Source organism: Mustela lutreola, chromosome 15 (genome assembly GCF_030435805.1).
Source record: "Mustela lutreola isolate mMusLut2 chromosome 15, mMusLut2.pri, whole genome shotgun sequence".
Classification (NCBI taxonomy): Eukaryota; Metazoa; Chordata; class Mammalia; order Carnivora; family Mustelidae; genus Mustela; species Mustela lutreola.
Genome location: NC_081304.1, coordinates 15,548,719 through 15,576,305, shown reverse-complemented (window position 1 = coordinate 15,576,305; position 27,587 = coordinate 15,548,719). Strand labels below are relative to the sequence as shown.

Below are 27,587 nucleotides of genomic sequence, written 5' to 3'. Positions count from 1 at the left end.
AATTGCATTTATATGCAAAGATAAGAGACAGGAAGCAAAGTTTTTTTGTAGTACTTATCTCTGGATTAGAGGATTACAGGTGATTTTTCTTTGAAGTTTTTATTTTCCTATTTCCTAAAATGAACATTTTGTGATAATAAGAAAAGCATAAGGTTTATGATATACAGGAAAAAAAAGAAGGTGTCTGATCAAGTACACAAGTCATAGCTGTTTAATACATTGCCACACCGAGACATGGATGCCATTTTCAAAGAAATCATTTTGAGCCCAAAGACATCACTTTGGGCTGGTAGAGCCTAGACTCCTCTGACAAGTGGGTCTGAAGGTGTATTTCTGGGGAGGTGTAGAAGGGTGTGTGTGAGGCTCTTTGGCCCTTAACCATGGGTCAGTGTGCTGGTGGCTTCCATAATACGGAAAAGCAAAGGTCCCGCCAACAGGAAAATTACTCATTTCTGTAGCTGGATAACAGACCTAGAGGAGTAGACGGGCTCCATCCTGTGACCTGTCTTATCCTCCTACACTCTCATTCACTGCCATGGAATTTTCCCACGTGCAAATGAGTATCAGTTGGATAATTAATGGCCCAAATGAGCTGTACTAACACACACAAAGAAGGCTTGCATTCAAAGAAGCCATTTCCAGATCAGTAAGCCAACATTAGGGTGTGGTCACACCTGTCATAAAGGAAACGGCCGAATCCTGACATGATATTTAATGATGGCTTTTAAAGGTATCAAATTTCGTAGCTGTGAAATATCCCCAATCATCTTACAAGACAGTGAAGATCAAAGATAAGAGTAATCCATAATAAAGACCTTCTGTCTCTCCCATGCATGAGAAAGAACACAGGAAATGGAAGCAGGGTTACCCCAGTGCAACCCTGCAGAGAACCCAGGTAACCATGGTAACTGGCTGGAACCAGACTTTTGGTTGGAAAGATTCAAATTCTAGAGCTGTTGGTTGGATTTGTGCAAAGTCCCATGAGAGAGAGCTGGTGAATTTCAAGTGCAGAGTGGTTCACTCTCTGGGGAGATAGCAACCTTTTTTAATAAAAAAATCCTGGTTCCTGAACTTACAGAACCGGAAATAACGTGTGGATCTCTATCCTCCTGCGGCCATTGCTGAAGCGCTTGGGGCCACAATGAAGTTTGATCATTGTGACTTCTGACTGGAGCAAGAACCGGAAATGGCATTTCGATGCAGCTTCCCACATTTGCAGGAAGATCATGTCTTCCCCTCTTTCCAAAGAGCTAAGACAAATACAGTGTTTGGTCCATGCCCATCCGAAAGGATGATGAAGTGCAGGTTGTGCGAGGACACTGCAAAGGTCAACAGATTGGCAAGGACCCCCAGGTTTACAGGAAGAAGTATGTCATCTACATTGCATGAGTGCAGCGAGAGAGAGCGAACAGCACAACTGTCCATGGGGCATTCCCCCTCACAAGGTGGTTATCCCTAGTCTGAAACTGGACAAAGCCCGCAAAAAGATCCTTGAACCAGGGGCGCCTGGGTGGCTCAGTGGGTTAAACCTCTGCCTTCGGCTCAGGTCATGACCCCGGGTCCCAGGATCGAGTCCTGCGTCAGGCTCTCTGCTCAGCAGGATGCCTGCTTCTCCCTCTCTCTCTCTGCCTCTCTGCCTACTTGTGATCTCTGTCAAAAAAAAAAAAAAAAAAAAAAAAAGGAAAAGAAAAAAGAAAAGATCCTTGAACAGAAAGCCAAATCTAGCCAAGTAGGAAAGGAAAAGGGCAAATACAAGGAAGAAACAATTGAGAAGATCCAAGAGTAAAGTAATCTTCTATGTGACTTGAAATAAAAACTGTTAAAATGAAAAAAAAAAAAAATCCTGGTTCCTAATGGCTGGTGAGAAACGCTAGCTCTACACAGCAGTTCAAAACCCCTTACGTCTAGCAAACTTGCCTTCCTTAAAGTTACAGTAACAGTATTCAAGGAAAAAACACTTCAGGAATACTGAAGAGATTGAGCTAGAAGACCAAACATTTCCTCATAGATACATGTATCTTAAGAGCAACAAAATAGACAATTTCCTCGATATAAGCAGCATTAAAATGCCAAAGAATGGCCTGTCTATGAGTTTAAAATTCCCATGATGCTCTAATGAAGGCACTGGTTATTTCTACCTGGGAAACACAAAATTTTTTTTTAAAAGTGTGTACATCCAATTATGAAAATTCCTCACCTTTCCTGTAATTTCTTGAGTTTCTCAGGGTCTGCCTTTATCGTAATGGCTTCCTTTTCATCTGTGAAAGCAGAGACTGCCAGTCCGTTTCCATTATCATTTTGATTTGGGGAATCAGAGACTGCAAAGAAAGTAAAGGGTATGTTTTCTTGCAGGGACCCAGGCACATGCAAATGGCCTTGTATGTTCATTCTTGATGGAGAGGAGCTGGAAGACTCCACCAAGGACAAGTTGCTTTCAGGATTTAGTGAGAGGTCTTCTGTGTATAATGGAGCCCCCTGCGATGGGCTTGTTAAAGTAACATCTTCTTCTCCCCTGACGTCAAATTCATGTGCACTGTTTACTGGAAAATAACTATGGTTTTCAGCACTGACAAATAGATTCCTATTTCTAATAGGGGACAGTGGTCGACGAACACTAAACCTTGAGTTTCCCTCTGAGTCTGCACTCTGAACTAAGGTAGATGACATTGACGAGTCTACTGGAGTATCTCCTCTCGCAGCAGAATGCATTAATGATCCAGGAGTGTTGTAAGATGAACTCGCTGGTGATCTTGGAGCTGTTGATCTACCAGAAAGAAAATAGTCAAGAGAATTACTAGAGCTGTTTAGATAGGCATGCCAATCTCTTTCATAATCATGGGTACCAGACCTGTCTTCCATTGAAATACAATCTCTAAATACATTTTCAGCACTGAGGTCACCATCCAGACTAGATTTGGTGTCCCATGAAGGAAAAGCGCTGTTCTCATGTTTACTGTCACCACTGTCATTCTCTTTAGGAGATCCTCCAGGAGGTAGCTTGGGGTCTTGAAACACCCTTGGCCCAAGAGGCGGAGGTTTGGTCACGGGCTCCATTGCATTGCTTATTCTTAAGGAGCCATAACTGGACTCATTTCTTCTCCAATTGGAATTAGCTCTCCAATTTTCAGGGTTTTCTTCAAAATTTTTATTTTTGGTCTGAGTGGCCGATATCCCAAGAAAGCGACTTCTCTTGTGATTGGAAGGAGAACGAGTTGGGTGCATACCAGCCAACAAAAGTTCTTCCTCGACAAGAGTCTCTTCCTCAGTGTCATCACCATCTCCGCCAGGGTTTAATGATAAAATGGAATAAAAATCTTCGTCTCTGAACCTAAATGGTGCCCTTCTTGGTCCTCCCGGGTTGGTGGTTATGAGTGGTGGCCCCAAGGACTCACTCAACATTTGAGGACTGTTTGTTCCTTGGAAGGCCTGACGTAGGCCTGGATATAGCTCATTCTGGGAAAGAGCACTTGGGTCTCCTTTTTTGGCTCTCTCAGGGGTATTCTCAGTCGTGGTCATTAACTGTGAGGATGAGACGAAGTTTCTTCTCTCTCGAGTTGGCCTCTTCAGCTTAGTGTCACTTGTCCACATTGGGCCCTCTTGTTGAACTACTGGATCTGCATGCAGAAAAGACAAGTTTGTTGTTTTACTATAGGTGCTCATGGATGAAAGACCCTTAACACCAACACTGAAAATCCCTCAAGTCAACAAAGAAGCCTAGAGAAGAAAATATGCTTGGTTAAGACGGCTGGATGTACAAAAGGACAACAGTAGAATTAGCTTTCTTTCACTGCTTCTTTTGTACATTTGTGGAGCTTAGGCTGGTTCTGGGGAGACGGGGTGACCCTGAGGATACAGATTGTTTCTGTGGAAGCTTTTGGGAAGACTGTCCAGTCCAGGTCAGCCAGGGCTGGTAATGGGGAAGTCTCTCGAATGACGGTTTTCATTCCAGTATTTATGGAGAAGGAAAACCAGCCCTCCATGAAAACCACCAGTGCCTCCTCATCTGGTTTCATTCAGCGTACATTTACGACACTCCTGCTTCACACACAGCTTTGCAAAATCTTAAGGAAAATATAATCTACCTTGGCAGATGGGGGGGGGGGAGGCTCTAGAAGCTGGTATCCAGTTACCCTGATGATTTTGGTTATATTTACTGCTTAGTGTGATAAAAATTATAACTCTCTCATGAGATCATTACCTTGTCTTTGTCATTCGCCTCCAGTCGATCTATAACCTCTTGGTATGAGAGAATTCTTCCCTCTACCCCCTGATTCTAAAGTATTAAGAGATGTACAGGAAGGAGGAGGCAAAGAGCCCAAATGAGTAGGAATTAATAGCGGTGAAGTCACGTGGTCAAAACCTGCCTTATAAAAATAATGATTAAGCACTACTTACTGAGGGTGTGTACAGAATGGGCCAGGCACTATACTAACTGCATTACATACACACATTTGGGCCTCACAACCCTATGAAACAGGTACCACAATCACACCACACTATAATCAAGGGCACCAAGGCTCCTGGAGATCGTATTTCTAGTAAATGATGGTGCGATCACTTGAACTCAAGCCTGCCTGACGCTATGGTGTTCTCAGTCCCTACCCTGAGTCCCCCTTAAGAAACTGGGTGGCCTTTCCATTTCCTCATGAAAATGAGAATCCATTTAATTCATTGTGATGCTGTGTGTGCTGTTCACGGTTTTTTACCCTCTCGATGTGGATAGGACACTAAGTACTTCTCTGATTCCATTTCTCTTTGTTTTTCTCTCTGTTCCCTCCTGGCGTTGGCCTTCCTGCCCGGGTCCCCTCATGGCGTCCTGCAGCATCTAACGAGGCACTGCTGTCCTTGTTGTTCAGCTTCTAAAGCCACTCACCCCACAGAGGGGACAGGACTCCACCAGCTTGGGAAGGCCTGTGCCGGTACTAGCTCAGGCAAGGATTTGATTTGCAAATCCTCAGAGCATCTGGCCGAGCCAAGGGCCAAGTCAATACTGACTCACTTTAATTGAGGGCCTCCCGGGGAGCACCAGCTTCTAACGTCCTAATACTCTGTAAGCCTCTTTTATTGTTAACTGCATGGGACACTCAGCGACACGGTGCGCGTTTTTACTCATCAGCTCTTCCAGAAATCAGTTAAGCTCTCCTATCGGGCCCCTCGTGGGTTTTCGAAACCCCAGTAAGAGATGAATCAGCAATTCCAGGGAGCTCTGAGCAGCTCGTACAGGAGTGGAGCTGGTTTGGATCGTGGTCTGAGGGACACATGCTTCTGTGTGACCCACTGAATTCTCTGGATAGTTTAGGGCGGGTGGAAAAAGTGATAACAGGAGATTTGGAAACACAGGCTCTGGTTGATTCCTTTTCATTTTGAATTTGATGAAGGGCCTTGGAGATCAGCTCAGTGCTGGGACCCAAATCTTCTGGTCTGTCCCTGAACAGGTAGCAGCCCCTCTGCCCTGAGCCAGTTTAATCTGGACTTCAGGAGACACCAACGCAAAATGAGCCATTAGGGCAGCTTCTGAAACGGGGAACTGGACACTCAGCGGGAACCACAATTTTTTCAAGGAAGCTATGGGGGTGCCACCCAGGGACACTGGCTTCAGAACACAGTAGGATGATGCCTGCGGGTCCCAGCACAGCCCAGGAACGCATCTTCACCCTCTTTGCCACCACCACCGCCTTCTCTTGAAAGGTCCAATCACCCTTTCCTGACGTGTTTCCCCTAAAGGTGGCAGGTGGCACCATTGTATATTTACTCTATTTTAATCTGATTTCTTATGTCTACCTGAGAGGGAGCAGATCTCATAGCTCTGGGGCGCGGATGAAACACCCCCTTCGGTATGCTGGGATGTACTATTCATAGACCAGACCCTACAGATTCTGCCGAATGCATCTGGGACCCCGTGTGGACTTTAACTTAGAAGTGGGGGCGCCTCCCACATCTGGGAGTTCAACGAGGTGCGACGGAATGTTCTAGAGGCAACAAGATGAAGCCAGAAAAGGCCCCTGTCTGCCCTCTGGCTCTGTCCGATCTAAACTTCTTTATGTGCTTGACCAGCCAGTAGTTTTCCTACATTCCAAGAGCCATAGGCTTTGAACTTTTTCCTCTGGTTATACAAGTAGTCGCTCTTCATTTGAAGAAATATTGGAACTTTCAGAAGATGAAGAAAACAAAATCACCCATAGTCCAAAACTCAGATAGCCATTGCTCCTGTTCAGGAACTCAGGGGTGGGTTGCCAACTCAAGACCCCCGGGTTATTTTCATCCTATGTAGGGCTTTGGTTCAACCTTTGAACACTGAGGCAACCACTTTCACGTGGAGGCTGTATGTTCTGGTTTACCTCAGGCTCCACAGCCCTGGTTATGTGTTTCTCCTGCCACATCTGTCTGTTCCCTGATGGCACTGGATTTACAACTCTGAGCTCTCTTACCTAGCCTTACCTCTTCAAAAAATCAAAATTGGAATATTTGGGTACATCCAACTTTATGTCCTGCTTTCTTTCCCTAAAACTTTTTATTGTGAGCATGATCTCCTGCCATTAAATTCAATTATTCTTTGAGAACAGGATATTAAGTACAGGTTAAGATACATTACATAAATGTATCATAATTTAACTCTTCTCCTATTCCTGGGTATGTAAGTTGTTTCATGGTTTTTGCCGTTACAAATTACCCCAAGATAAATGTCCTTGCTCATACAACTTCCACTGTGTGTCTCATTAGACCAGATTTGTAGGTGTGGAATTGCTACATCAAAGATTTGACCCTTCTAAAGACTTCACAGATGTTGCGTAATTCCAGTTTGTAATTATCCTACAGGTAGGATATGAACCTATCTCTCATAGCTGTGTCACCAGCAACTCATGCCGAGGGCTTGGCATAGCATCTGACACAACAGTGCCCAGGAAATGCTACTCATTTCACTACCAGTATTGAGTATTATTTTAAAAACCTTAGCCAGTTTGGGAGGCCAGATTGCTCTCGTGCAAATTCCCATGTATTACTTAGTGAGATTCAACTTGTTTTGGTTTTTGGTTTTTTTTTTTTTTTTGTCCAAATGTTTATTAGGTTATTATGAAATTATCTGCTATGCCTCTTCCCATTTTTCTATTAGGGACTCATGTTTTTTCTTATTGATTTGTAAGAGCTTTCTATATATTACCTCTTTGCCACATTTGCTTCAAATCTCTCCCCGATACAATTCAAACATCTGGCTCCTACTCCGATTTATGCAAACCACTTTAGCATGTGAGAGGAAAAATTAGAGACTAGCGAGGAAAAAATTGGGGGAAGACAAGGAGCCCTTATCCTTATGTAAGAGAAAACTGAATATATACCAGAAAATTGGGACAAATTCTCAGTGAATTTCAGGATAGCAGAAGATGTCTTCTGGGTACAGGCGGAAGACTGTATGGAAACCTCATGGGTTCAGAAATGTTCTATGCATGGGGAACCTCATCTTTCAGATAATATTCAGGGGTTTACTAAGGTCCCTGGGGAGATGGCAGGAGAGAAACTAATAATAATTTGTGCCCACTAGAGCTGATCAATACATTATTTCCTTTAGTTATTACAGCATTACAGTGAAGTAGATTTTATTATCTTGAATTTTAGACAAGGGAACTATAATCCAGAGTGTCTGCTTGATCAGCCCTTGGCTCCAAGGCTAGGAGAAAGATGACATTGGAGGAATTAGAAGACAGGTTTTCTCTTCTCAACAGGAGGTGTTAGATCACTAGGAGCCTGTGACATCCGGTTGCTATAGATTCACGTATGCTCTCATTGACCCTACTTCCAAGCCATCCAAGCCACTACGGTGTCCTATATTTACAGGTGTCCACCAAAGCATAGATCACATGTTAAAATATAGCCAACTGCATTCATTGCATGGTGAAGTGGGATGCTCAGTGGTTTCTCCAAGGGGAAGACTAGGTCCACGGCAAGGTTGGCTATCCAGTGTCACTTTCTTTGAGTGCCATGGAGACTCCTTGGGTCCTATGTCTTCTGCCACCACAGGGGAGGGGAATGTGGTCAGTGGAGCAGCATGGCTTAGGAAGCTCAGGCCTGAAAGAGGGGGGTATGCACCAGTGTTTGGAAATAAAGCATATATTTATTTCGATGTTTTTTCTTACACACTGAGATCCTGAAACCCTGGATCAGAAGTGAGAAGATCCCTGTGGGACGTGAGCAGCCTGCCACCCACAGACACCCATCCATCCCTCCTGGGCCAGGTGAGATATCCCCAGAGTTGCACACTGCTTCTCCACCCTCGTTCCCCACCCCAACCCCACCACCTGCCACCCAGATGCCCTTTCCAGAGGCCAAATGGCTGCCCTCCACTTAAAATGATGCACAATCACGCTTAATGGAATAAATTGGAGAAGGAATAAAATCAAACTACCTACCTTCTCTACCTTTTCCTGGCAGCCTTCTTCCTCTTGAAGAAGGAACTAGAACTAATGGTTTGCTTTCAAAACCTTTTAAGCATTTCATTTTAAGGTACACTGTCCTCCACATAAAAGCACACGTGTCTAAAAACCATACAGAATTCACCAGGTAACAGTTCAAGTCAATTCTCTCCAAGGACCAAGATGCATGAGCCACGAGTCCTTACCTGGTCCCCTGAGGGCCTGTGCCTTCAGTCTGCTTCTGTCCCCCGGCACTCTTGGGTTCTGCATTTCTGGGCTGACTGTCAGTCTCCCCAGGTTTGGCCTCCTCTTCCTTGATAAAATCTGTGATGCCAGGGTTGCTGAAAGGTGTAAAAGCTTTTCAATAATTAATTTTTTTTTTTTTAAACAGGAAAACAGCTTCTGCATAAAGAATGCTCAAAGGGCCCAGCAGTGGGGAACTGGGCCCAGGTGGTCAGAGAAGAACTGGATTTGGAACCTGGCTCTGGGACCTTGGAGCTGTGTGAGCTCGGGAAGATCACTTCACCTCTTGAAGCCTCAGTTTCCCCACCTAGTAAATGAAATAATAATACCTAATTTGCAAAGTCGTTATCACCATGAATGAGTACCTGTGACACCTGCAATGCAGAGTCTATAAGGGAGTGTGTCCTTTCGCTAAGAAGTGTCTAGTTTGCCGTTCATAGATGTTGGGTTGGGCATGTTGCTAACATTGTCAAGAACCATCTGCATTTGGGACACACAAAAGCCCTCTCCCCAACTGCACTTCCAAGATTGAATCACAGCCTATTTTGTTTCTGTATATCCTGAGGTGGTTTATTAGCAGCTCACATGGCCTTCCAAAAAGGTTCCAGGCATCCGGGCTCAGTATACCTGTTTTCTTTGCTGTGTGCTATGCACCACTGTGCTGGATGATAAACTCACAGGAAGATGGTAGCTGGAGTGCTAATATGGGTTGAGGTCCCAATGAGTATTTTTTAAAAATTCCCATTTTGAACCAGGTTGCTAATTGGTTTGAATAATCTCACATTCCTTCTGCGCATAAGAAGCATCAGCGCACGTGGAGTTTGGGGCAAGAGTTCCAGTATTTTCCATGCCCCTCTGCAAGTTCTTGGGTTTACAAGGCAGTTAGTCAAATTGTGACTATCTGAACTAAATCTTTTCAAGAGAATTTGCTTGGCTCATCCCCTCCTGGACAGTTCAGAAATTTCACAAATGACCATGGCCAGCAGGCAACGTGGGTAAAACTGAGAAGGCCCTTGAGTTGTGTGCGAGAGAGCAGCCGTTCTTGGCCCGTGAAGACAACTGGATTTATGTTCCCAAATATCAGTTGTGCTTGTGTGAATAGTTTTTGTCCAGATTCAGGAAATGAATGAAAGTTCTCCATGGTGGCCCATGAAGCTGAGTTTAATACAATGATTAGGTACACCCTGCTTCTCCTGATGGGCCCCAGAAGGGGAAGGCACTCGGTTCTGTGCCCCCAAGAGAGAGAGGACCATGTTCTATTGGGGACATGCTAGAAAGGAGGCTGCCAGTCGTGAAGGCTCATGTAGGGCAAGTTGGTGGAGCCTGGAGAGGTGACCAGAAGGGAGAGAAGAGAGTTCTCTAGAAACTGAGGATCTATTCTTCAGAGAGTGTAGGGTAGTGATGAGACACAGTTTCCCCAACCTTGAGGAGGGTGGGAGGGGCTTTAACAGTACAGAACCCTGCATGGAGGAGGAGAGGGAGACACTTCCTCAGTACCAAGGGTTTCTCCCTTGTCTCCTAGGACCTCATCCCTCCCAGTTCCCAGCCATTGACAACTGCCTCCCACCTTTATCTGATGACAGGGCAGGAGGTGACAGGATTCTGACTGAGCAGACAGGGGACCAGGGAAGGAGCAGGCTTAGGGCTCCAGCCCAAAGGTCCCAAGGCATAAGGATTGTGCTTTGATTTCCAGCAGGGATCCCATCAGAATATTCACATTTCCTTCACATCCCGTGCAGCAGAAGCTTGCACTGCCCACAGCCTCATGCCCCCAGCCCTCTCCACGCCCTCACACACGCTCACAGATCACAGGGGCGTGATCCTCCTCCCCAAGGACCTTTCTTCCCTAGCCTGAACTAACCAGCAGTTCTTCCTAGGTCTGTTTCCAGTTTTTTTCCCCCTTGACTCTGCTCTGACTCTGCTTTGACCAGAACTTTCAGGATTTCTAGGACCTTTAGCATTTACATATTCTAACATTGCCTGAGGTAGGCATCTTCTTTCTCCTACTGGTTGGTAAGCTCCTTAAGCATGAGGACCCTGTCTCAGCCAGCCTGTGTTGCCTTGTCTCCTGTAGGACAAACAGTCATTGCTTAGTGGAGTTTGTAGGGCTCCCGAAGATGCGTTCAGCTACCCAGCTACTATAGGGGATTCCAAAAGTAGAACAAACTTTTTCTCGTGCTAAACATCCAAGATGACTAGATAATAGGTTATTTTGTCTTCTTGTTTACAAAAAAAAAAAAAAATCTTTCTTCAAAGCACCAGATTTTTAAAATGATTTTCAAAAATTACCACCTTGTCTCTGAGTTTTCAGCAAACGATAGTCTTAAAGCTGAAAACCTGGAAATTGCTTTACTAGGTCTGGCGGTGAAGCTGGTAGTGTGGGCAGGAGCCTCTGACTCTGGGCAATTTGAACCTTAGTATTTACAACTGTGAAATGGGAATATTCCTACCTTGCTGAATTATTGCCAAGTTTAGCAGTAATGTACATAAATGGCCTCACTCAGCGTCTGGTGTTTATTAGTTGCTCTAAATGGTAGCTGTAGCTTCTGCCATAAGCAGTTTACTATTACTACTACTATTACTACGACTAATTGGGAATCTGAAGTCACTCCCATGAGAGAACTGGACTGGACCAGAAACTTGTTATGTAGGTTTCATCGGTTGAGAATCATCTATTCAGCAGCTTTCACTGCTGTGCACTTCTTGCTACTCCCTCCCTCAATCTTCTATAAAATCCAAAAGGCAAACAGCAACTCCCTTTCTATTATAATCTGTTCAACAAATACCCATGTGCCTTTGCTATGTAATAATTCACAAAGATGAGTAAGACATTTTGGTCATGACCTTAAAGATTGTAATCCAATTTAGCTGTACCGTTGACTTCTTCCTTGCGATGCCTTTAGAGTCTATGAAAAGCAAATTCTTAACAAAATATTCTTTTTTCACCACCTGAAATTGCAGTCACAAATGAGGCAACCTAAGCTGCATAGCTTGTATGGGCCCTGATTGCGGTTCCTAATCCCCTTACCGGTGACCAAATCGAACCAAACTTCAGACCTCTGGGGCTTTTCCAGGATGGTCCTCCCTGTGGCATGGGACATACATTAACCAGCAGAAAGACGCAAGTTATATTTACACTTTTACACTCTTCAGGGAGGAGGAGAGACAGACCCCTTGCTTTCCAGAGGAGGGAGAGAATTGTGTTCAGGAGTCTCATTACCGTGACTCAACACCCTGAAGTCTGCCAGTGAATTTGGGGGAGACTTTGGTTTGCTTTACACCATACCCTCTTGTAGTTATCTGAGCAAGGTGATGGCTCCGGTAGAAAAGAAACCCAATAGCTATTTAATCAAACGTGTCTGCCCTAGTTCTCTTGATGATGCTGGGACACGGTCATTGTTGACGGAGTAATTCTTTTTTTTTTTTTTTTTTTTTTTTTTTTTTTTTTAAAGATTTTATTTATTTATTTGACAGAGAGAGATTACAAGTAGGCAGAGAGAGAGAGAGAGAGAGAAGGAAGCAGGCTCCCTGCTGAGCAGAGAGCCCGATGCGGGACTCGATCCCAGGACCCTGAGATCATGACCTGAGCCGAAGGCAGCGGCTTAACCCACTGAGCCACCCAGGCGCCCGTTGACGGAGTAATTCTTAATTTGACCAGGAAAAAGGGGGGGAAAGGTAGTCATCTCATATTTATACAAGGCCCTGCTGACTGAGAACCAAGCCCACATAACGGTCCAGCTTCCTTCCAGGTGCCTGATCATCCGTCAGGTCTTGACGTTACTTGCCATACACAGACACGGTTCTTGAGAGACAACGTCGAAAAGAAAGAGGGAAATTTACAATTCCTAAACCTTGACATTCTCCCCCTCCCCACTGTGGACTAGGAGGTGCCAAGATTCTAAGAGCTGTCTTCTTTAAAAACAGTATTGCTTCCTTTAGACCGTGGGAAGCGTTCGTGGTGCTGCCTTGGTGTAACAGGCAGCTTTCCGAACAGTCACAAATAACAGGCCGCGCCTATTCGCCGCTTTGGGTGTGCTGGAAACGTGCGTCGTCTCACATACCCAGAGGAGATCTTAATTAAAGCTTAATTATGGACCATAAATATGTTTTATTTTGGAGCCCAGGAGGTGGGATTTTTGATTTGGGGAGATGTGGGGCCTAATAAGTAGGCAGGAAAGGGAATGTAAACAGTGACTGAGCCCTTTAATTTGTCCCCTCTCAGCGCAGTTCTCAAGGGGTTTCCAGTTCCAGCCTGAGCCCCGGGAAGCACCTGCCCCCTGCCCACCGCGCCCCACCGCAGGGACCTGCGCGTCGTCGCCTTGCGCCTGGTCACGTGGCCCCTGGCTTCCGGGGAACGCGGAAGGGCCCCACGCGGGAGTGAAGAAATCCAAGGAGTCTCGCGAGATGACGGGATTTTATTGGTCGCTCACTCCGGGGGCGCTATGAGGGAGGAGGTCGGGAGAAGGGGCAGCGGGTGTCTGGTCTTCCTGCTCCCCTGCACACCTCACCGCCCTGGGTTGGTCGTGTGACCTCGCCCTCCGGTCCCCCTGCCCTCCTCCCATCCACCTGGCTTCTGGAAGCTTCGCGTCTCCCTCTCCCTGCCGCTGCTGTGCTGTGTGCCTGGCCTAGGGCGACTTACCACACCAGGTAAATTTTACTGGGCCTCCTGGGGCCGGGCAGGCACAGCACAGGGATCTCCCCCGGGGTGGGGCTGGAGACGGGGAAGTAGCACAGGGTGGCGGGGGACTCGGGCACGGGCCCCGGGGACAAGGAGGGGGGGCTCATGAAAGAGGGAATGGGCCCCGGAGGCAGATGGGGGGAGGGGGCCTGGGCCGCCGGGGTGGCAGGTGGCACGAGTGGCAGGAGGAGGCAGCAGTAATTGGAATTGAGCGGCCGAACGGGGGACAAAGCAAAGACGGAGCAGTAAGGGGAATATTCAACACAGAACAGGGGGTGCTCGCTGCTGTCACCTGCACAAAAGAAAAAGAGCAGTCAGGAAGCAGCACTCACGGTGGGTAAGGACATAAAAAAAAAAAAAAAAAAAAGCCTGTGAATGAATCAGAACTCAAAAAGTGTTCTTCCGGCGGGCGTGTCCAGGTGTCCTAGCGGCAGCAGGCTTGGATCTCAGAGTCACTGAAGAGTTAACTGAGGGACATGGCCTCATCATCACACCCTGTTCCAGCCAATAGTCTCTGGCATCCCTGCCAGACGCAAGAAAGTTCTTTCCCCACCATGTTCCTGCGTGGAAGCGCTGGGTCCCTTCTCCTCTCCCACAGCCAGTCTAATTAGCTGTGCTGGCAGCAACATACGGTGGCTGGCAGGGTCTCACCTAGATAAGGCTCTCCCCCCACCAGTCCTCCAGCTGTCCACAGGAGGAGGTGGCGGTCATGCCCTAATCTGGCCTTTCTGCTGCAGAGAGGAGGCCTGGGAAAAGAGAAAGAAGCAGAGAGATCCTGGTGGGATCGTGGAAAGGGAGAGGGACCAAGGAGGAGAGAAGCAGTTGGGCGAGGGAGGCGTCCAAGTGAAGTTAATGATTTGCTCGCTAACCTCACACTTAATCTGCCAGCCTTGCTGGAGGCTGAGTGTGGGCACCTGATGGAGTCACGATCCAGAGGGACCCCCTTGTGCGTGACAGATTTCTCAGCTCTGCAATGAACCAGCTGGGTCACCTTGGATCAACTGCTTACCTTCTCGAAACCTGTTTCCTCATCTGCAAAATGAGACAGGTGTTTTCTCTAGCCTTGTTCCTCTAAGGGTGGTCCTTCGACCACCAGCATGGATGTCCCCTGCCAGCTCAGCTCCTTAGACATGCAGAATCTCGGCCCACCCAAACCTACCTAATCAGAACCTGAAGCTTCTCAGGGTCCCCAGATATCTTTCATCAACTTTAAAGTTCTAGAAGCAAGGCTCTGAGATGGGTATCCAAACCTCTGTGATGACAGTCACCTGTAGTGCTTGTTAAAGACGTGGTTTTGCAGGCGACTTTATTGGAGATTCTGAGATTCTGATGCTCTGGGTCAGGAATAGGAACCCGGAATGTGCGTTTCAATCATGTATTTCCCTGCTGATTCTTATCAGGGAAATTTGGGAAAGTGCAGCTGAAATCAGTTCCAATTCTAAAATGCCATCATTCCACGAACCATCCAGTTGAAAATCATTACCTCCAGTATAATGCAGGAGACGGTCCTTATTTACTTGTATCCTGTGTAGAATCTGATGCGATTATCTGTTCCTTCATTTCCAAATGCCTCCCTAGGCTCCTGGAGTGGCTCCTACTTTCCACATCGTTTCTCTGTGATTGTCTTGTCCTTCTGTCCTTTCTCTACATTATCTCTGCTTGCTCCATACACTCTCTCAGGAAAGACACTCTTCAGCCCCCTTGCACTCCAGGCCCTTGAATTCCTGCTGGCGGCCGGGAGCTCTCCGCTAAGCCACAGACCTGGATCATCAGGTGCTTCCTGGCGTTTCTTTCTGGCCAGCCTGCCTGCCCCTCAAACTCAACACTCACGGAAGGTGGTCCACTCTCTTTTTGCTTTCTTAGCCTCGGCAAAGGCGTCCTTCACTGGCCTAGTTTCCTAGGCCAGAACTCCAGCTTCTCTTTTGTTCCTCCTTTTTTCTTATCCTCACACCCAAGGGTCACCAAGTTCTGCCAGGTGTACTTCCTTGAACATTCTCAAGCCCAGTCCTTCTCTCCCCACCCCACCCCCCACCCCCTGACCCAAATCCCTCTGCTTTTAATCTAGGCTCAGCCCTTGTTTCTCTCTGGGTGTACTGTACCTACAGTTTGTCTGGTGCCTCAGCCTCTGTCAGACTGCCCTCACCCTCCAGCAGTCCCCTTTCCATGTTGGTCTGCTTTTAAAAATGCCAGTTGAATTGCATCACTTCCCACTTAGATCCCCTCTCTGGCTGATTCTGGGACATTCAAGGCCCTTGGGGACCTGGTCTTTGCCTACCTACAGGGTGTCTGCTTTATAGTCTACACTTCCTAAAGCAGAATTTCTCAAACTCAAATGTGCCTACAGACATTGCAGAGATCTTATTAAAGGGAAGTTCAGGTTCAGTAAATCTGGGCTGGGACCTGAGGTTCTGCATTCCTAACAAGCTCTCTGGTGATGCCTCTGCTATAGTCTGGGGATGCTTCAAGGCCCAAGGCCCTAGACTACTTGCCATTCTTCGACATGTGTCTGTCTTTCCCCCTCTTTTTTGTCTCTCTCTTCTATGCCTTTGCATACTCCATACCTCCTCTGGGGCACATCATTCTTGCCTTCCCCGCTGGCTACATCTCCTGTCCTTTAGGAATTACACCCCACTTGTCCCTGACCACAAGCTCGTGGAACTTACCTTTGTAGGGACATGTTGGTGTCCTGCCCTCCCACTAAGCTGTGAGTCCCTGGAGGACCGGTTCTGTTTGTTTTATTTTTTCTGTGGCCCCAGCACCCATGCAGCACCTGACAGGTAAGCATGCAGTGAGCAGAATGTTAAAGTGCAGGATGAATGGGTGATGGATGAGGAAATTAAAGCATCCTGGTATCTTTCTCCTTGGGACAGCAGGGCTGATTGGATGGATTTGTAACATCCCAGAGGTACTGGAGAAGTACATGACCTCACTGATAATCAAATAGTTTTGTTTTTTTTTTAGGATTATTTATTTACTTACTTATGTGATCTCTACATCCAGTGTGGAGCTTGAACTCATGACCCCAAGATCAAGAGTTGCATGCTCTTCTGATTGAACCAACCAGCCTAAAATTTTTTATAGTGAAGTTGTAACCTCTCTTACATTTCATACTAAAATGACTTTGGTTGTGCGGCTCATAAGAAGATGCCAACCCTGGAGCAGCAGGTGGTGGTGGGAGTAGGCTTGATAAGCAGAGGGAGGACTGGGGACTGACCTTTACCTAAGGCTTAGGCTCTCCCCAAGATTTTAATCTTCCTGTCTACCTGGTGAGGTAGGTAATAAACTTGATTTTACTGATGAGGAAACTGAGTTCAAAGAAGTTGCCAGCTCACATTCAGAGGGCTATAAAGTGGTAGGCCAGGAGGATTCTGAGCCAGCACTTCAAATTCTGGACTCTGTGACGTCCCTGAGCCCCACTGTCTCAGAAGCATTACCATAAATGACTGGGAATTGATTCTCTCTATAAAAGTGGGAGCACTCACTTATTTGCTTTTTTTCTAACTTGGGAAGATGGCCTGGAAAATTTTGGGGCACCAGTGGACCTGCCTGGAAATTCACTAATCTTGGCCTTTTGAGAAAATCTTCATCAGGATTTATTTGCAAGGTAAGTTATGAAGATTTGGGATTTGCCTCAAATTTCTCTTCCAGGCTGCCCCACAAATAAATATTTCACAACTCAAAAGAGACAAAAGTTATGTTAGATATTTATCTTTTTAAATCTAAATTCACTGCTCTTTCTCAGCTTTACAAGAACACATCTTCATGATAAGCCATTATTAAGCTGAATAGGTTTTGCTACTCCTACAAATTGTGAATCTGGTAATGACTAACATTGGACTCAGTAATAAGTGAGGATAATTTCAGAACTCTTGGCTTTGTTTTAAAGGGCAAGGTTTTGGAAGCAGGCTCCAGGACTCCATCCAGATCCGTTTTCCTGGCACATAACTAGGAGACGGTGCCCAAGCTCTAGGTGACAGGAGAGGGCACACTCATTTCCCGTGTGTCTGGAACTGAGGCAGAGAGGTCTGCAGGACTCCAGGCGCCAGAACCCCACAGCACAATGGCCTTTGGATGCCTCTATGCATCCTGGAAAGGAGAGGTGGCTCCTTTACAACTCAGGCTAGGGTTGGGTGGGGTCTAGGATGCAGGCAGGAGTCCAGGAGTTGGAGGCCACCGTAGCTCCCTGCACTTTTCTGTCCCCCAGCATTCGCTGGGCCTGCAGACTGCTCTGCTTCTCACAGACCCAAACAGAATTCTGAAGTAGAAATACGTAACACTGCTAGGCTTCTCTTCCACCTTGTATCAGTGTTCACCTTGCTCATGAAATAGGGTTTCTGAATCCACTGCACATCAGACACAGCTGGGTCTTGACTCACTGCCTGAATTTTCCATGTCTTTTTGGAGATAAAGCAAATCTCTGGCTTGGTGAATGCTTTCTGATTATTCATTTTTTCCCCTTTTGTGTTTTGCTTTGTAAATTCAGGGTGTAGCCAAAGTGTCTGTACCTACATTTATATCAGGATTTAAAGAATACAACTCTGATTTTTGGTAAAGGGAAATAAGATTGAGGGAAGGCGGGGGACAACATTAAGACAAAGAAAGCCAGGTTTTCTAGTTCATTCTCTAGTGAATACAACTCTCACATTCTAGAGATCATAATGCTATGATTTACCAAGTGCTTATGGTATCCGGAACCATTATAATGGTTGAGCATATGTTTTATCATTGAATCTTTACAGCAGTCCCAGCAGGTAGGACCTGTTTTCACCCCCTACTTTACAGATGAGGAAGCTGAGGCACAGAGAAGTCACTTGCCCAAAGGCCACACAACAAATAAGAAATGGGGCCCAGATGCATTTTGACTCTAAAGCACTTGCCAAACACTACATGGAGGGAGATAGTACGGAGAATCACAGGCCAACTCACTTAGCAACAGTTTTGTGGAAGACACAAACTTAATTTAAAATGCGTGAATTCTTTCTAATAGAGTGTGAAGACCAGTGAAAATCTGACACCTTCTCAGTTATAAATATATTTGTAGAGGGCACCATTGGTTCCTATATTTTAAGTAGCCTTCTTAGGGGTTCTAGATGGTAGTTCACATGGACATAAGAAAAATCTCCTTTATGTCATGAGTTACCATTACATAGATTTGCATGTAAGGCAGGCCACATTTCCCAGCTATATTATTGTATTCAGGATACAATAGCATAGCTCAGTGGGGGAAGGTTAGCCTATGACATAGATGTTGCGAAGGAATTTCTTTGGGTTTGATGCTTCAGTTCTGCACAGAACCCCAGTTCTGAAACGGGAAGAAGGTTTGGTGATTGACTGCTGACGTTGGATCACCCCCAGAAAGCTTTAGGAAAATATTTCTCTACAGAGGTGAAGGAAAGCAGGAACCTGACCTGTGAATTCACCCAGTGAACTGAATCAATGTGTCCAGATAATTCAGGCCCCAAATCATCTTTTTTCTCCAACAGCAGGGTATTCATTTGATTCCCCCCCCAAACCCCCGCCCTGAGTTGCTAGCGCCACTCAACTAGACTTTTCCTGAAAAGATTCTGCTTAAATTCTCACCATGTCTCTGGGCTCTCATTTCGCTGTGCTAATTAAGGAACTCTGAGGGTGCATCTACACATGTAAAATGAGTGGATCTGAACACACCAACGCTTTGCTTTTGGCCAGCTTCGCGAATGCTGTTAGTTTGCTGCGCGACTGCTTCGGCTTCTGTGGCAACTGGCATCAGTAACCAGGACTGGTAGCCTTACTGGACAGCCGGGGCCCAGTCCGGCTTCTGCCTGCGTGGGTCTTGGACATGGTCTAAGGTCCTAAGAGGATAATAAAGGCGCTGCTTTTTCAAAAGCTTTTCCTACAAGTAACATCCCTCATTTGATGAAATAGATATCTTTCTGCCAACTTGGCTTTCCTGCCTAAACCTTGGTGTTTTCCAGGCTAGTAATTCTTCAAACGTGATATATAGAATATAAAGTGAATTAATTCTTCCTTTTGTCAGTGTTGTAAGTTCCATATGGAGTTTGCTTAGTCAGAGAAGCATCTGTATTAATCACACAGACCAAAATCATCTTGTGGACCTCAACTGTATATCTTAATGACTTTTCTCCACAGATGAGAAAGCAGCCCCTGCGAATAGCTACCCTGTTTTGGTAAGAAGGCTAGAAATTACATTGAATGAATGAAATGGCATTATTCGAACTTAAATTCAATTTTTTTTCTATTAAAAACATCCCCAGTTCAATAAATTACAATGTGTATTTTGAAATATTTGGGGAATGATCTTATCTGCTCTATTCCATTCTTAAACAGCTGAATTAAAACCTTTCTTTCTACTAAAAATTTTCAAAATGAGAAGTTGTTAAGTATTGATGATACTTTCCCCTGATTAAATAAGGAAAAAGAATTCAGGCTTTGCTTGAAAGGACATCATTTCAGAAGTCAATTTGGTTTTGGGTTTTTTTTTAACTTCATTAAAGCAACAAAATGTGGGTGGTTAATCTGAGGGAAAGCTGCCATTTTCTAAAAATGCATTAAGACTTAACTGGACGGGTGGTTGCATGACAAGAGCTATTTAGGATTAGAAAGTAGTTGTGATTTGTATTTAAATGAATTGTATGCTATTTACAAATTCCTCAGCAGTTAATTTGGATCGTTTCCACTCTACTGTAAGCAGAAGGCAAACCTTTCTGCTTAGTTACCCCAACTTCGAAGTCTGTTCCCAGAGGAATCAAGTTTGTCCTCCATATGTTGGCTTTGATGGGGATGAGCCCGAGGGACTCTACGCTTTTAATTGAATTTATCCTCTTTTTGGATACTATTAAATCACTCCTGCCTCAAGCAGAGGACTGGTCTCCGCTTCAAAGGCAGCTAAAGAGTGAGTTATTTACCAAATCACACAAAAGGGAGGATTTATCAAGCCCCTTTTCTCCCAGAGAGGACAACCCCAGAACTGGAGGACTTTATTACTCTCTTTCTTGGCTATAAATTATGGCATTCAGATGCTTTTGAAAGCTTCTCTTCATGCTTTTGCTTGAGTCATAAAATTTGATACCTGGGGCCAAATGCCTTTTATTCACCCCCTCCCTCCCCAAGGGTGAAGAAGATGAAAAAGTGCCCGTTCCAGGCAAGTGCCACACAAAGCCAATGATTGGTCAGAAAATATGGGCAGTGAGAACAGTTACTCTACGTAATTCACACCTCCTTGACCTGCTATTCTATCCTGAAATGAATTTTACCATTTGCACAAGATCACTGGATCCTCCAAAGCCTGAAGTCCCCACTGGGAGAACACTAAGTGGAGCCAACAGCACCAATCTGATTGTTGTCATTACCTATAATACTGGGATTTTAGATTTTGTGAGTTTCAGTAACTCAGCCACTCACCTGAAGAGGGTTTGCTGGGGCTTGCTTTCTCCACTTTCCTTGGAGTCATAGTACTTTTATGTTTCTGTTTGACTGATGTTTGGTCAATTGCTGGAAGTTTGGAATCACACTTAACCGCAGAACTCTTGGTGGATGGTCTTGGTTCAGCCAGAGGATCCTCCTCACCAGAACTCTACCAAAAAGGAAAGGTGTCTGAGTATCATTGCCGAGTAGGTCATCTTTGCTATGCAGAGGAGAGACGAGCTGAATGCATGGACTCCTTCAGCACGAACACTGGAGCATCCTGCCATGCTTAATATGCCCTTTTACCGGGGAGATTTTGATGGACTGTATCCATTTAGAAGTATCAATTAGAAATAATAGCAAAGTTAATGAGTCTATTTTGCAGAACACTATAAAAAGAAGGCACTTCTGTGAGTTCATCTTTTAGAACATTATGAAAAGAATGCATTTCTGACCCTTGTGGAAACCCAACCAGCTCATGTTAAAGGCTACATATGAAAGCAGGAGAAGCAATCAATGCCCTTAAACTTCTTGCTTTTGTTATTTGAGCCACTTTGGGGGTGGGTAAGGAAAAATGTTCCTTCCGGTAATCATATACTTAATGATGAAAAGGAAATTTACATAGTGTGTTGGGACTGAAAAGATGGGACCTAGGTTTAATATTCTGAATTACTGTGTACAGTCTAAGACTAATCTTGAAAGTCCCTTACTTGTCAGTTCTCTATAAAGAAGTCAATATAAATTTATGCCCAGCCAAATCATGATTCCGGCAGTGTCAGAGCAGCTTGGCACAGCCTTCCCAACACAACAAAAATGATCCAGACGTTCATCGTTTTATCCTTTGCCACAACTACACCCACCAAAGAAATAATAAAAGCAGTGAAAATGGCTATGGGAAGCCTGGTCATGAGAGGGGGGTTAAGTCCTACATTATGATTTTTTTAAAAGATTTATTTATTTTGGGAGGGAGGGGTAGAAGAGGAAGGAGACAATAGCCCCAGGCAGGGTTTGCTGCCAGGTCCATGAGATCCGGACCTGAGCCCAAACCAAGAGCCAGACACTCAACCAACTGAACCACCGAGGCACCCCCCCCCCCCCCCCCCGCCTTGTGGTTATAGGTCCTGGTGGTATGATTTGTAAAACACTGCAACATACAAAACCCCAAGGTTCCCCCCCCTCGCCCCCCCCCCCCCCCCCGCTTAGTTCTCCCACAGGCACATTAGTCCAGTATTGGAAGGTCCTCTGTAGGCAAGAGTGCTGTATTAACGCCCCTTCTCCACTCCCCAGCTGTGGCGAGTGTGTATTGATCTCCCTCCCCGTTCTCGCTGACAGTAGTGGCATTTTCATTTCAAGGCTCCTGACTCAGGAAAATACTCTGAGTAGCTTTGAATCATTGGGCTCAACGTAAGACAAACTGAACTCTAAGAAAAGTCCCCTACTTGTCAGTCTTTTCCAAAGAACTGTATAAATCTACAGGTGGACAGATCATTATCCTCTAAGATTATAAGTCCTGTTTTGTAATTTAGAGTCTGGATACAGCCTTCAAACAAGTAATTATTGTTTCTCTCTGTCGCTTCAGAAAACAAATCAGATAAGGGACAGGGAAAAGAAAGGACTTAATGAATCGGTTCTCCATTTTCCTTTTTGATTTGAGAATTTAATAGAAATCCTTGAAAATGATTGTGACATGTCAAAGATGAAGCGTTATTTTGTACCTGAGCTTGAGACAGGCTGTTTTCAGAGTACGAAATGTGGGTAGGTTTTAATTATGATGCCTACGACAGTGAACTCGTGATGGAATTTCTTCCACAAACTGCCCAAAACAAACACCTGCCATTAGGGTGTGGATAATCCGGCTCATGCAAGGGTCTGTTCTTCAGCCTTCCCTCCCTCCTCTTTTAAAAGATTTTACTTATTTATTTCAGAGAGGGAGAAAGAGCACACGAGCACACAAACTGGGGAGACTGGCAGGGAGAGAGGGAGAAGCAGACTCCCTGCTGAGCAGGGAGTGCCCCCCCCCCCTTGCGGGGCTCAGCCCCTGGACCTTGAGATGAGGGCCTGAGCCAATGGCAGATGCTTCACCGACTGGCCCCCTCAACCCTTTATTTCTAACCAATGCAAAGACAGAAAAGATGCTCTGGGCTCAGACTACCAATACCCTCAGTTGACAGTATCAGGAACAGTAATGGTGTCCACCATTACTAGTGGGTTCATCACCCTCAGCCAGGGCAGGTTTCTTTGCTTGCCCTAGGCAGTGGTGAACTGGGAGGAGTGGGTTGGTGACAAGACTTTTTATTGGGTGGGTGTTAAGCCATATTTATTTTTCCTTCATCCACTCATACCTCAAGCCTTTAATAGCACCAAAGGTGAAAGAAAGTTTGGCCCCCTAGATAGTGCCTATTACAATGGAATTGTGTGCTTGCATTCTGAATACATCCTTTTCTGGTTCCTGGTTCCATAAAACTTACTTACTTCTGGTTGGTAATCATTCCAAAAAGTCCAGAAATGGCAGCTGAAAGAGGGTGTTTTGTCAGCAGGAAACTAAAGTCACAATGGCAGGAACTATAATACTTCTGAATGTGCTTGCTTCTCTGAGTCATCGTAAGTAAATCATTTCAACTTTCTGTGCCTTTATTCACGTCCTCTTATGATCTGCCATTTTCCTCTATCCTCTTCTATGGAAACTCATCATATTATCCAGGGAAGAGGATCCTTGATGGAACAAGTCATAGTAACTCAATTCTGGCACTAAAGCATAGTATTCAGGACTTCCTGGGAGTGAATCCTGGCCCTTTCATGGAGTTATTTTGTGATATAGGGTTAGTTTTAGTTCATCTCTCTGCTTCTCAGATTTTTTTCATCCATGAACAATAGTGGTCTACCTTTTGGTGGTTCTTTGAGGATTGAATGAGTTAAGAAGTGTTGATAGCACTTAGAACAGTGCCAAGCATCCAGTAAGTGCCATGCAAGTGTTGACTTTTGCAATTAGTTGTTCATTCATGTTCAGCCATTAAACTAGCTAACTACTGAATATTAACTACATATTGTTGAGAGCAAAACCAAATCCCCAATGAAACATTCTATTGGATTGTCACCTAATCCCAAGAAATGGGAGCAGAGAACGTGGATCAGTTCCTTCATTGGACTCTTGGTTTCTTTCAAAAGCTATATAATTTATGAACATCAGTAGTCAGTAGAAATGTACCGAGTCTTAAGAAAACACGGTACGATTTCTTTTTCACACAGTAAATGGAAAACATTTACAATGTTTAGAGATTATCAAACTAATAATTAAATTATTTTGATTTAAAGTTGATTTTATTTTATTTTTTTTTTTTTTTTTTTTTTTTAAAGATTTTATTTATTTATTTGTCAGAGAGAGAGTGAGCGAGAGCGAGTACAGGCAGACAGAGTGGAAGGCAGAGTCAGAGGGAGAAGCAGGCCCCCTGCGGAGCAAGGAGCCCGATGCGGGACTCGATCCCAGGACGCCGGGATCATGACCTGAGCCGAAGGCAGCTGCTCAACCAACTGAGCCACCCAGGCGTCCCCTTAAAGTTGATTTTAAAACAGTCTTTTCCTCTTGTAATTTTGAATAGTAATTACAATTTTCATTCCTTTCCCCATATGTTCCTAAGTTGAAATGTCACATGGAGGTGGAGGCAACAGCACACTGCTATTCCTTTGAGGGAAGAAAAGCAGCTCTGTCTTTCAAAATCCCAGTCTAAAATGTTTTTTAAAAAATGAACTAGAAAAAGCTTTAAAAAATCAAGCTATGTGATACATGTGAGGATTTTTTCTCTACTTGTAATTTGGTGAGAAAGTCCTAATGAAGCCATGTGACCTAAAAGAAATTATTGTCAAAATTAACATTTTCTAGAGCATTATTATATTTGTACTTAATGTTTTCCAAAAATCCCAACTTGCTCTTCTGGCCTAATAGAGATATTACCTTGCCCTGGGCTAGGCTCTCTCAAAAGACAGAATCTCTTTCTTTCTCTTTCTCTCTTCCAAAAAGGAAAAATCTCTTTCTCTCTCAGAGAAGGAATCACATGAGGAAGAGAAGGAACTTCTGTCAGAGAATGCAGTGGCACTGGGCACTGGAGTAATGGCTTAGTGATGCTATAATGATTCTAGTTAGGCCTGGGAGATGGAGACCCAAAGGTTGAGAGTGGAATGCATTTCCTCAGGGATGTAAGAATGACGAGATTTTTTATATGAGACCTAACAATGTCGAGTCTGGAAAGGCAAGGTGACAGTGAAAAGAGATGATTAGTAGAGCAAAGGAGACTGAAGTAGTCAGAGACAGAAAAGACCAACTTATCTTTCAGCTCTTGCCTGATGGCTCATTTCCAAGACCCAGGAAACTGGTCTCTACTGGTATGCCACCTCCTTCCCTCCCCCACTGTGTGCTGCTGAATTCTGATTGACGGAGACACTAAACCCATTTTGCCACATGTCATGTGATGGGAAGCTGGGCTGAGCAGATCTGACATGGTGTAGACCAGGGTACAACCTGCTGGGAATAAGAGGGAAGAGGAAAAGAGTAATGTCAAGCTAGTGCCAGAGAAAAGACCGTGTGTTTTTGACATTCAAAATGATTGTGTTTTCATGAGAGTATGAAGGACCGTGATCAAGATGGTGGTCCTCGACATTCAAACAGTATCAACATGGGAAGGATGACCAAGGGACTGTGGGTGCAAATGTGTACTTTCAAAGTCTCCAAACTCCACACCCATATTGTGCCTCAAACACAAAAACAGCCTTAGAAAATTGAGGGTAGCTCATATAAACCGCATTCTGGATAGGGAGGCCCCCTTTGTGTATTCAAGAACCATAAAGTTAGCATGTTCTACTCAGAATGCTGGCCATATCACAAAGCAGGCTAAACTTTCTCTTATCTAGAAAAACTCTAAGAGCAGCAAAGCCCTGCCCATGTTCAGGACAGTTTTGAGCTTACTAGAATTGTAAACTTCAACAACAGTAAAGAACAAGGATCAGTGACCCTTTTTGGGTTTGACGTTTTTTGTGCAGGGTTGTTTGTTTTTTGGACTCAGGTACCACTTGCCAGAATCAGATTGCTGCTTAACCCCATTTGTCTCTCCCTCCTGAAGATATGGCTGCCAGATGGGGCTGGGTAAGAGCAGGATCAACAATAAACCTTGGTCTCCATTTTTGCCACAAGATGCTTTTTGGTGGGGTGCCTGGGTGGCTCGGTGGGTTGGGCCGCTGCCTTCGGCTCAGGTCATGGTCTCAGGGTCCTGGGATCGAGTCCCACATCGGGCTCTCTGCTCAGCGGGGAGCCTGCTTCCTCCTCTCTCTCTGCCTGCCTCTCTGCCTGCTTGTGATCTCTGTCTGTCAAATAAATAAATAAAATCTTAAAAAAAAAAAAAAAAGATGCTTTTTGGAGTCAGATGGGCTGTCACATGTATAAATATCGTGCACACTGGTCTATACCATTGACTTTGGTAAAGAGATCCCCCCCCCACCCTCCCGCTGCCAACCTGCCGTTGTCTGTGATTCTCATGCTAGCAGGTTAGAATGACTCAGCCTGAGACACTGATCTGAAAGCAGTAGTGGCCTTGATGATTAATGTCTGATGACCACTGGGTCTGCTCACTGAAGGACGGGCATGTGGGACTCTTGAGTTGGCTTTGTGCTTACTGTCCATCTCACTATAGAATGGCCTCTGGGTGAAACTCAGAGCTGCAAGCTACTGAAATAGCAAACATGACAGATTTCCTGACACTTGCTAGGTATTCCTTGTAATGCAAATTGATCCCTTGTGTGTTGTAGACATACCTGGGTGGTGACACATTTTTATGCTTTTGGGGACAAGTATGTATGCTATTCTCTGGGATAGAGTTCTTTGTGGTGGGCAGTGGGTAAGGAAGTGGTATGTGGCCGGAAAATGAAATGTTGGATTTTTAAAATTTGAATGTTACAGTGTAGTGTTTATTTATTAAAAGGTTTATTTATTTATTAAAAGATTTATTTGATAGAGAAAACAAGCAGGGGGAGCAGCAGACAGAGGGAGAGGAAGAAGCAGATTCCTGCTGAGCAGGGAGTCCAACATGGGGCTCGATCCCAGGACCCTGAGATGATGACCTGAGCCGAAGGCAGACGCTTAATGAACTGAGCCACCCAGGCGCCCCCAATGTAGTGTTTAGTAGCACACTGAGACTGCCCTCAGTGGGGATTTCTCACGGGCAGTGTGGCTACAATGTATTTCTCCTCCATTCTTTATTTGAATTCACATTCCCCTTTTAGCTGAGAGGAGCATCTGAGGAACGTGAAAGATTTGGCCATCAAATGGAGATCACCTACAAGATTACCTCCTACTCAAAAGAATATATCTAAAATGTGGGAATTAACTGAGAAGTATCATTTGCAACTACTATGTCTTCAACCCCATGCTAGGCACCATGAAGGAACCTGAAGACAAAAAGCTTGCAGTGGGAGAGAGAAGATTATACCATACGAGCAAAATGCAAAACAACATTTAATTAAGCGATCAGTTGGGTGGCACCAATTCTGAATTCCAAAGGAACTCACAGAAAACGATGTGAAGTCAAGGCAGGGTTCACGAGGCAGGTGGTGGTTTCTGGAACCTGAAGGATGACTAGTAACTGAATCGATTAGAGGCAGCACAGGAGCCAAGGTATGGATGGAGTAAGAAGTCAGGCGTGATTCTCAGACAGCAGGGCAAGGGGCCAGAGCAGAGAGTGTGGGAGGAGCGGGAGAACAAAAGCTGGATAGCAAGGTAGGGTCAGTTGGTGGGGAAGCGGCTCTGAGACTCAAGCAAAGGATTGAGAGTCAATATAATAGAGGCTGGAGGTCTGAGTAGAAAAATGCTTAGC

The 27,587-nt window shown here is 45.0% G+C and overlaps 1 protein-coding gene across 2 annotated transcripts in view; it reads right to left on the bottom strand.

Moving 5' to 3' along the window:
• MARCHF10 (membrane associated ring-CH-type finger 10) overlaps nucleotides 1–27,587 on the bottom strand; it is a 93,261-nt gene that overhangs the window by 30,846 nt on the left and 34,828 nt on the right. For both annotated transcript variants that reach the window (XM_059147248.1, XM_059147249.1), the window contains exons 4-6: nucleotides 20,728–20,899; nucleotides 8,612–8,746; nucleotides 2,198–3,614 (exon numbers count right to left, since the gene is read on the bottom strand). In XM_059147248.1, the coding sequence (XP_059003231.1) occupies nucleotides 2,198–3,614; nucleotides 8,612–8,746; nucleotides 20,728–20,899 (1,724 nt within the window). The remainder of the gene's footprint in view (nucleotides 1–2,197; nucleotides 3,615–8,611; nucleotides 8,747–20,727; nucleotides 20,900–27,587) is intronic.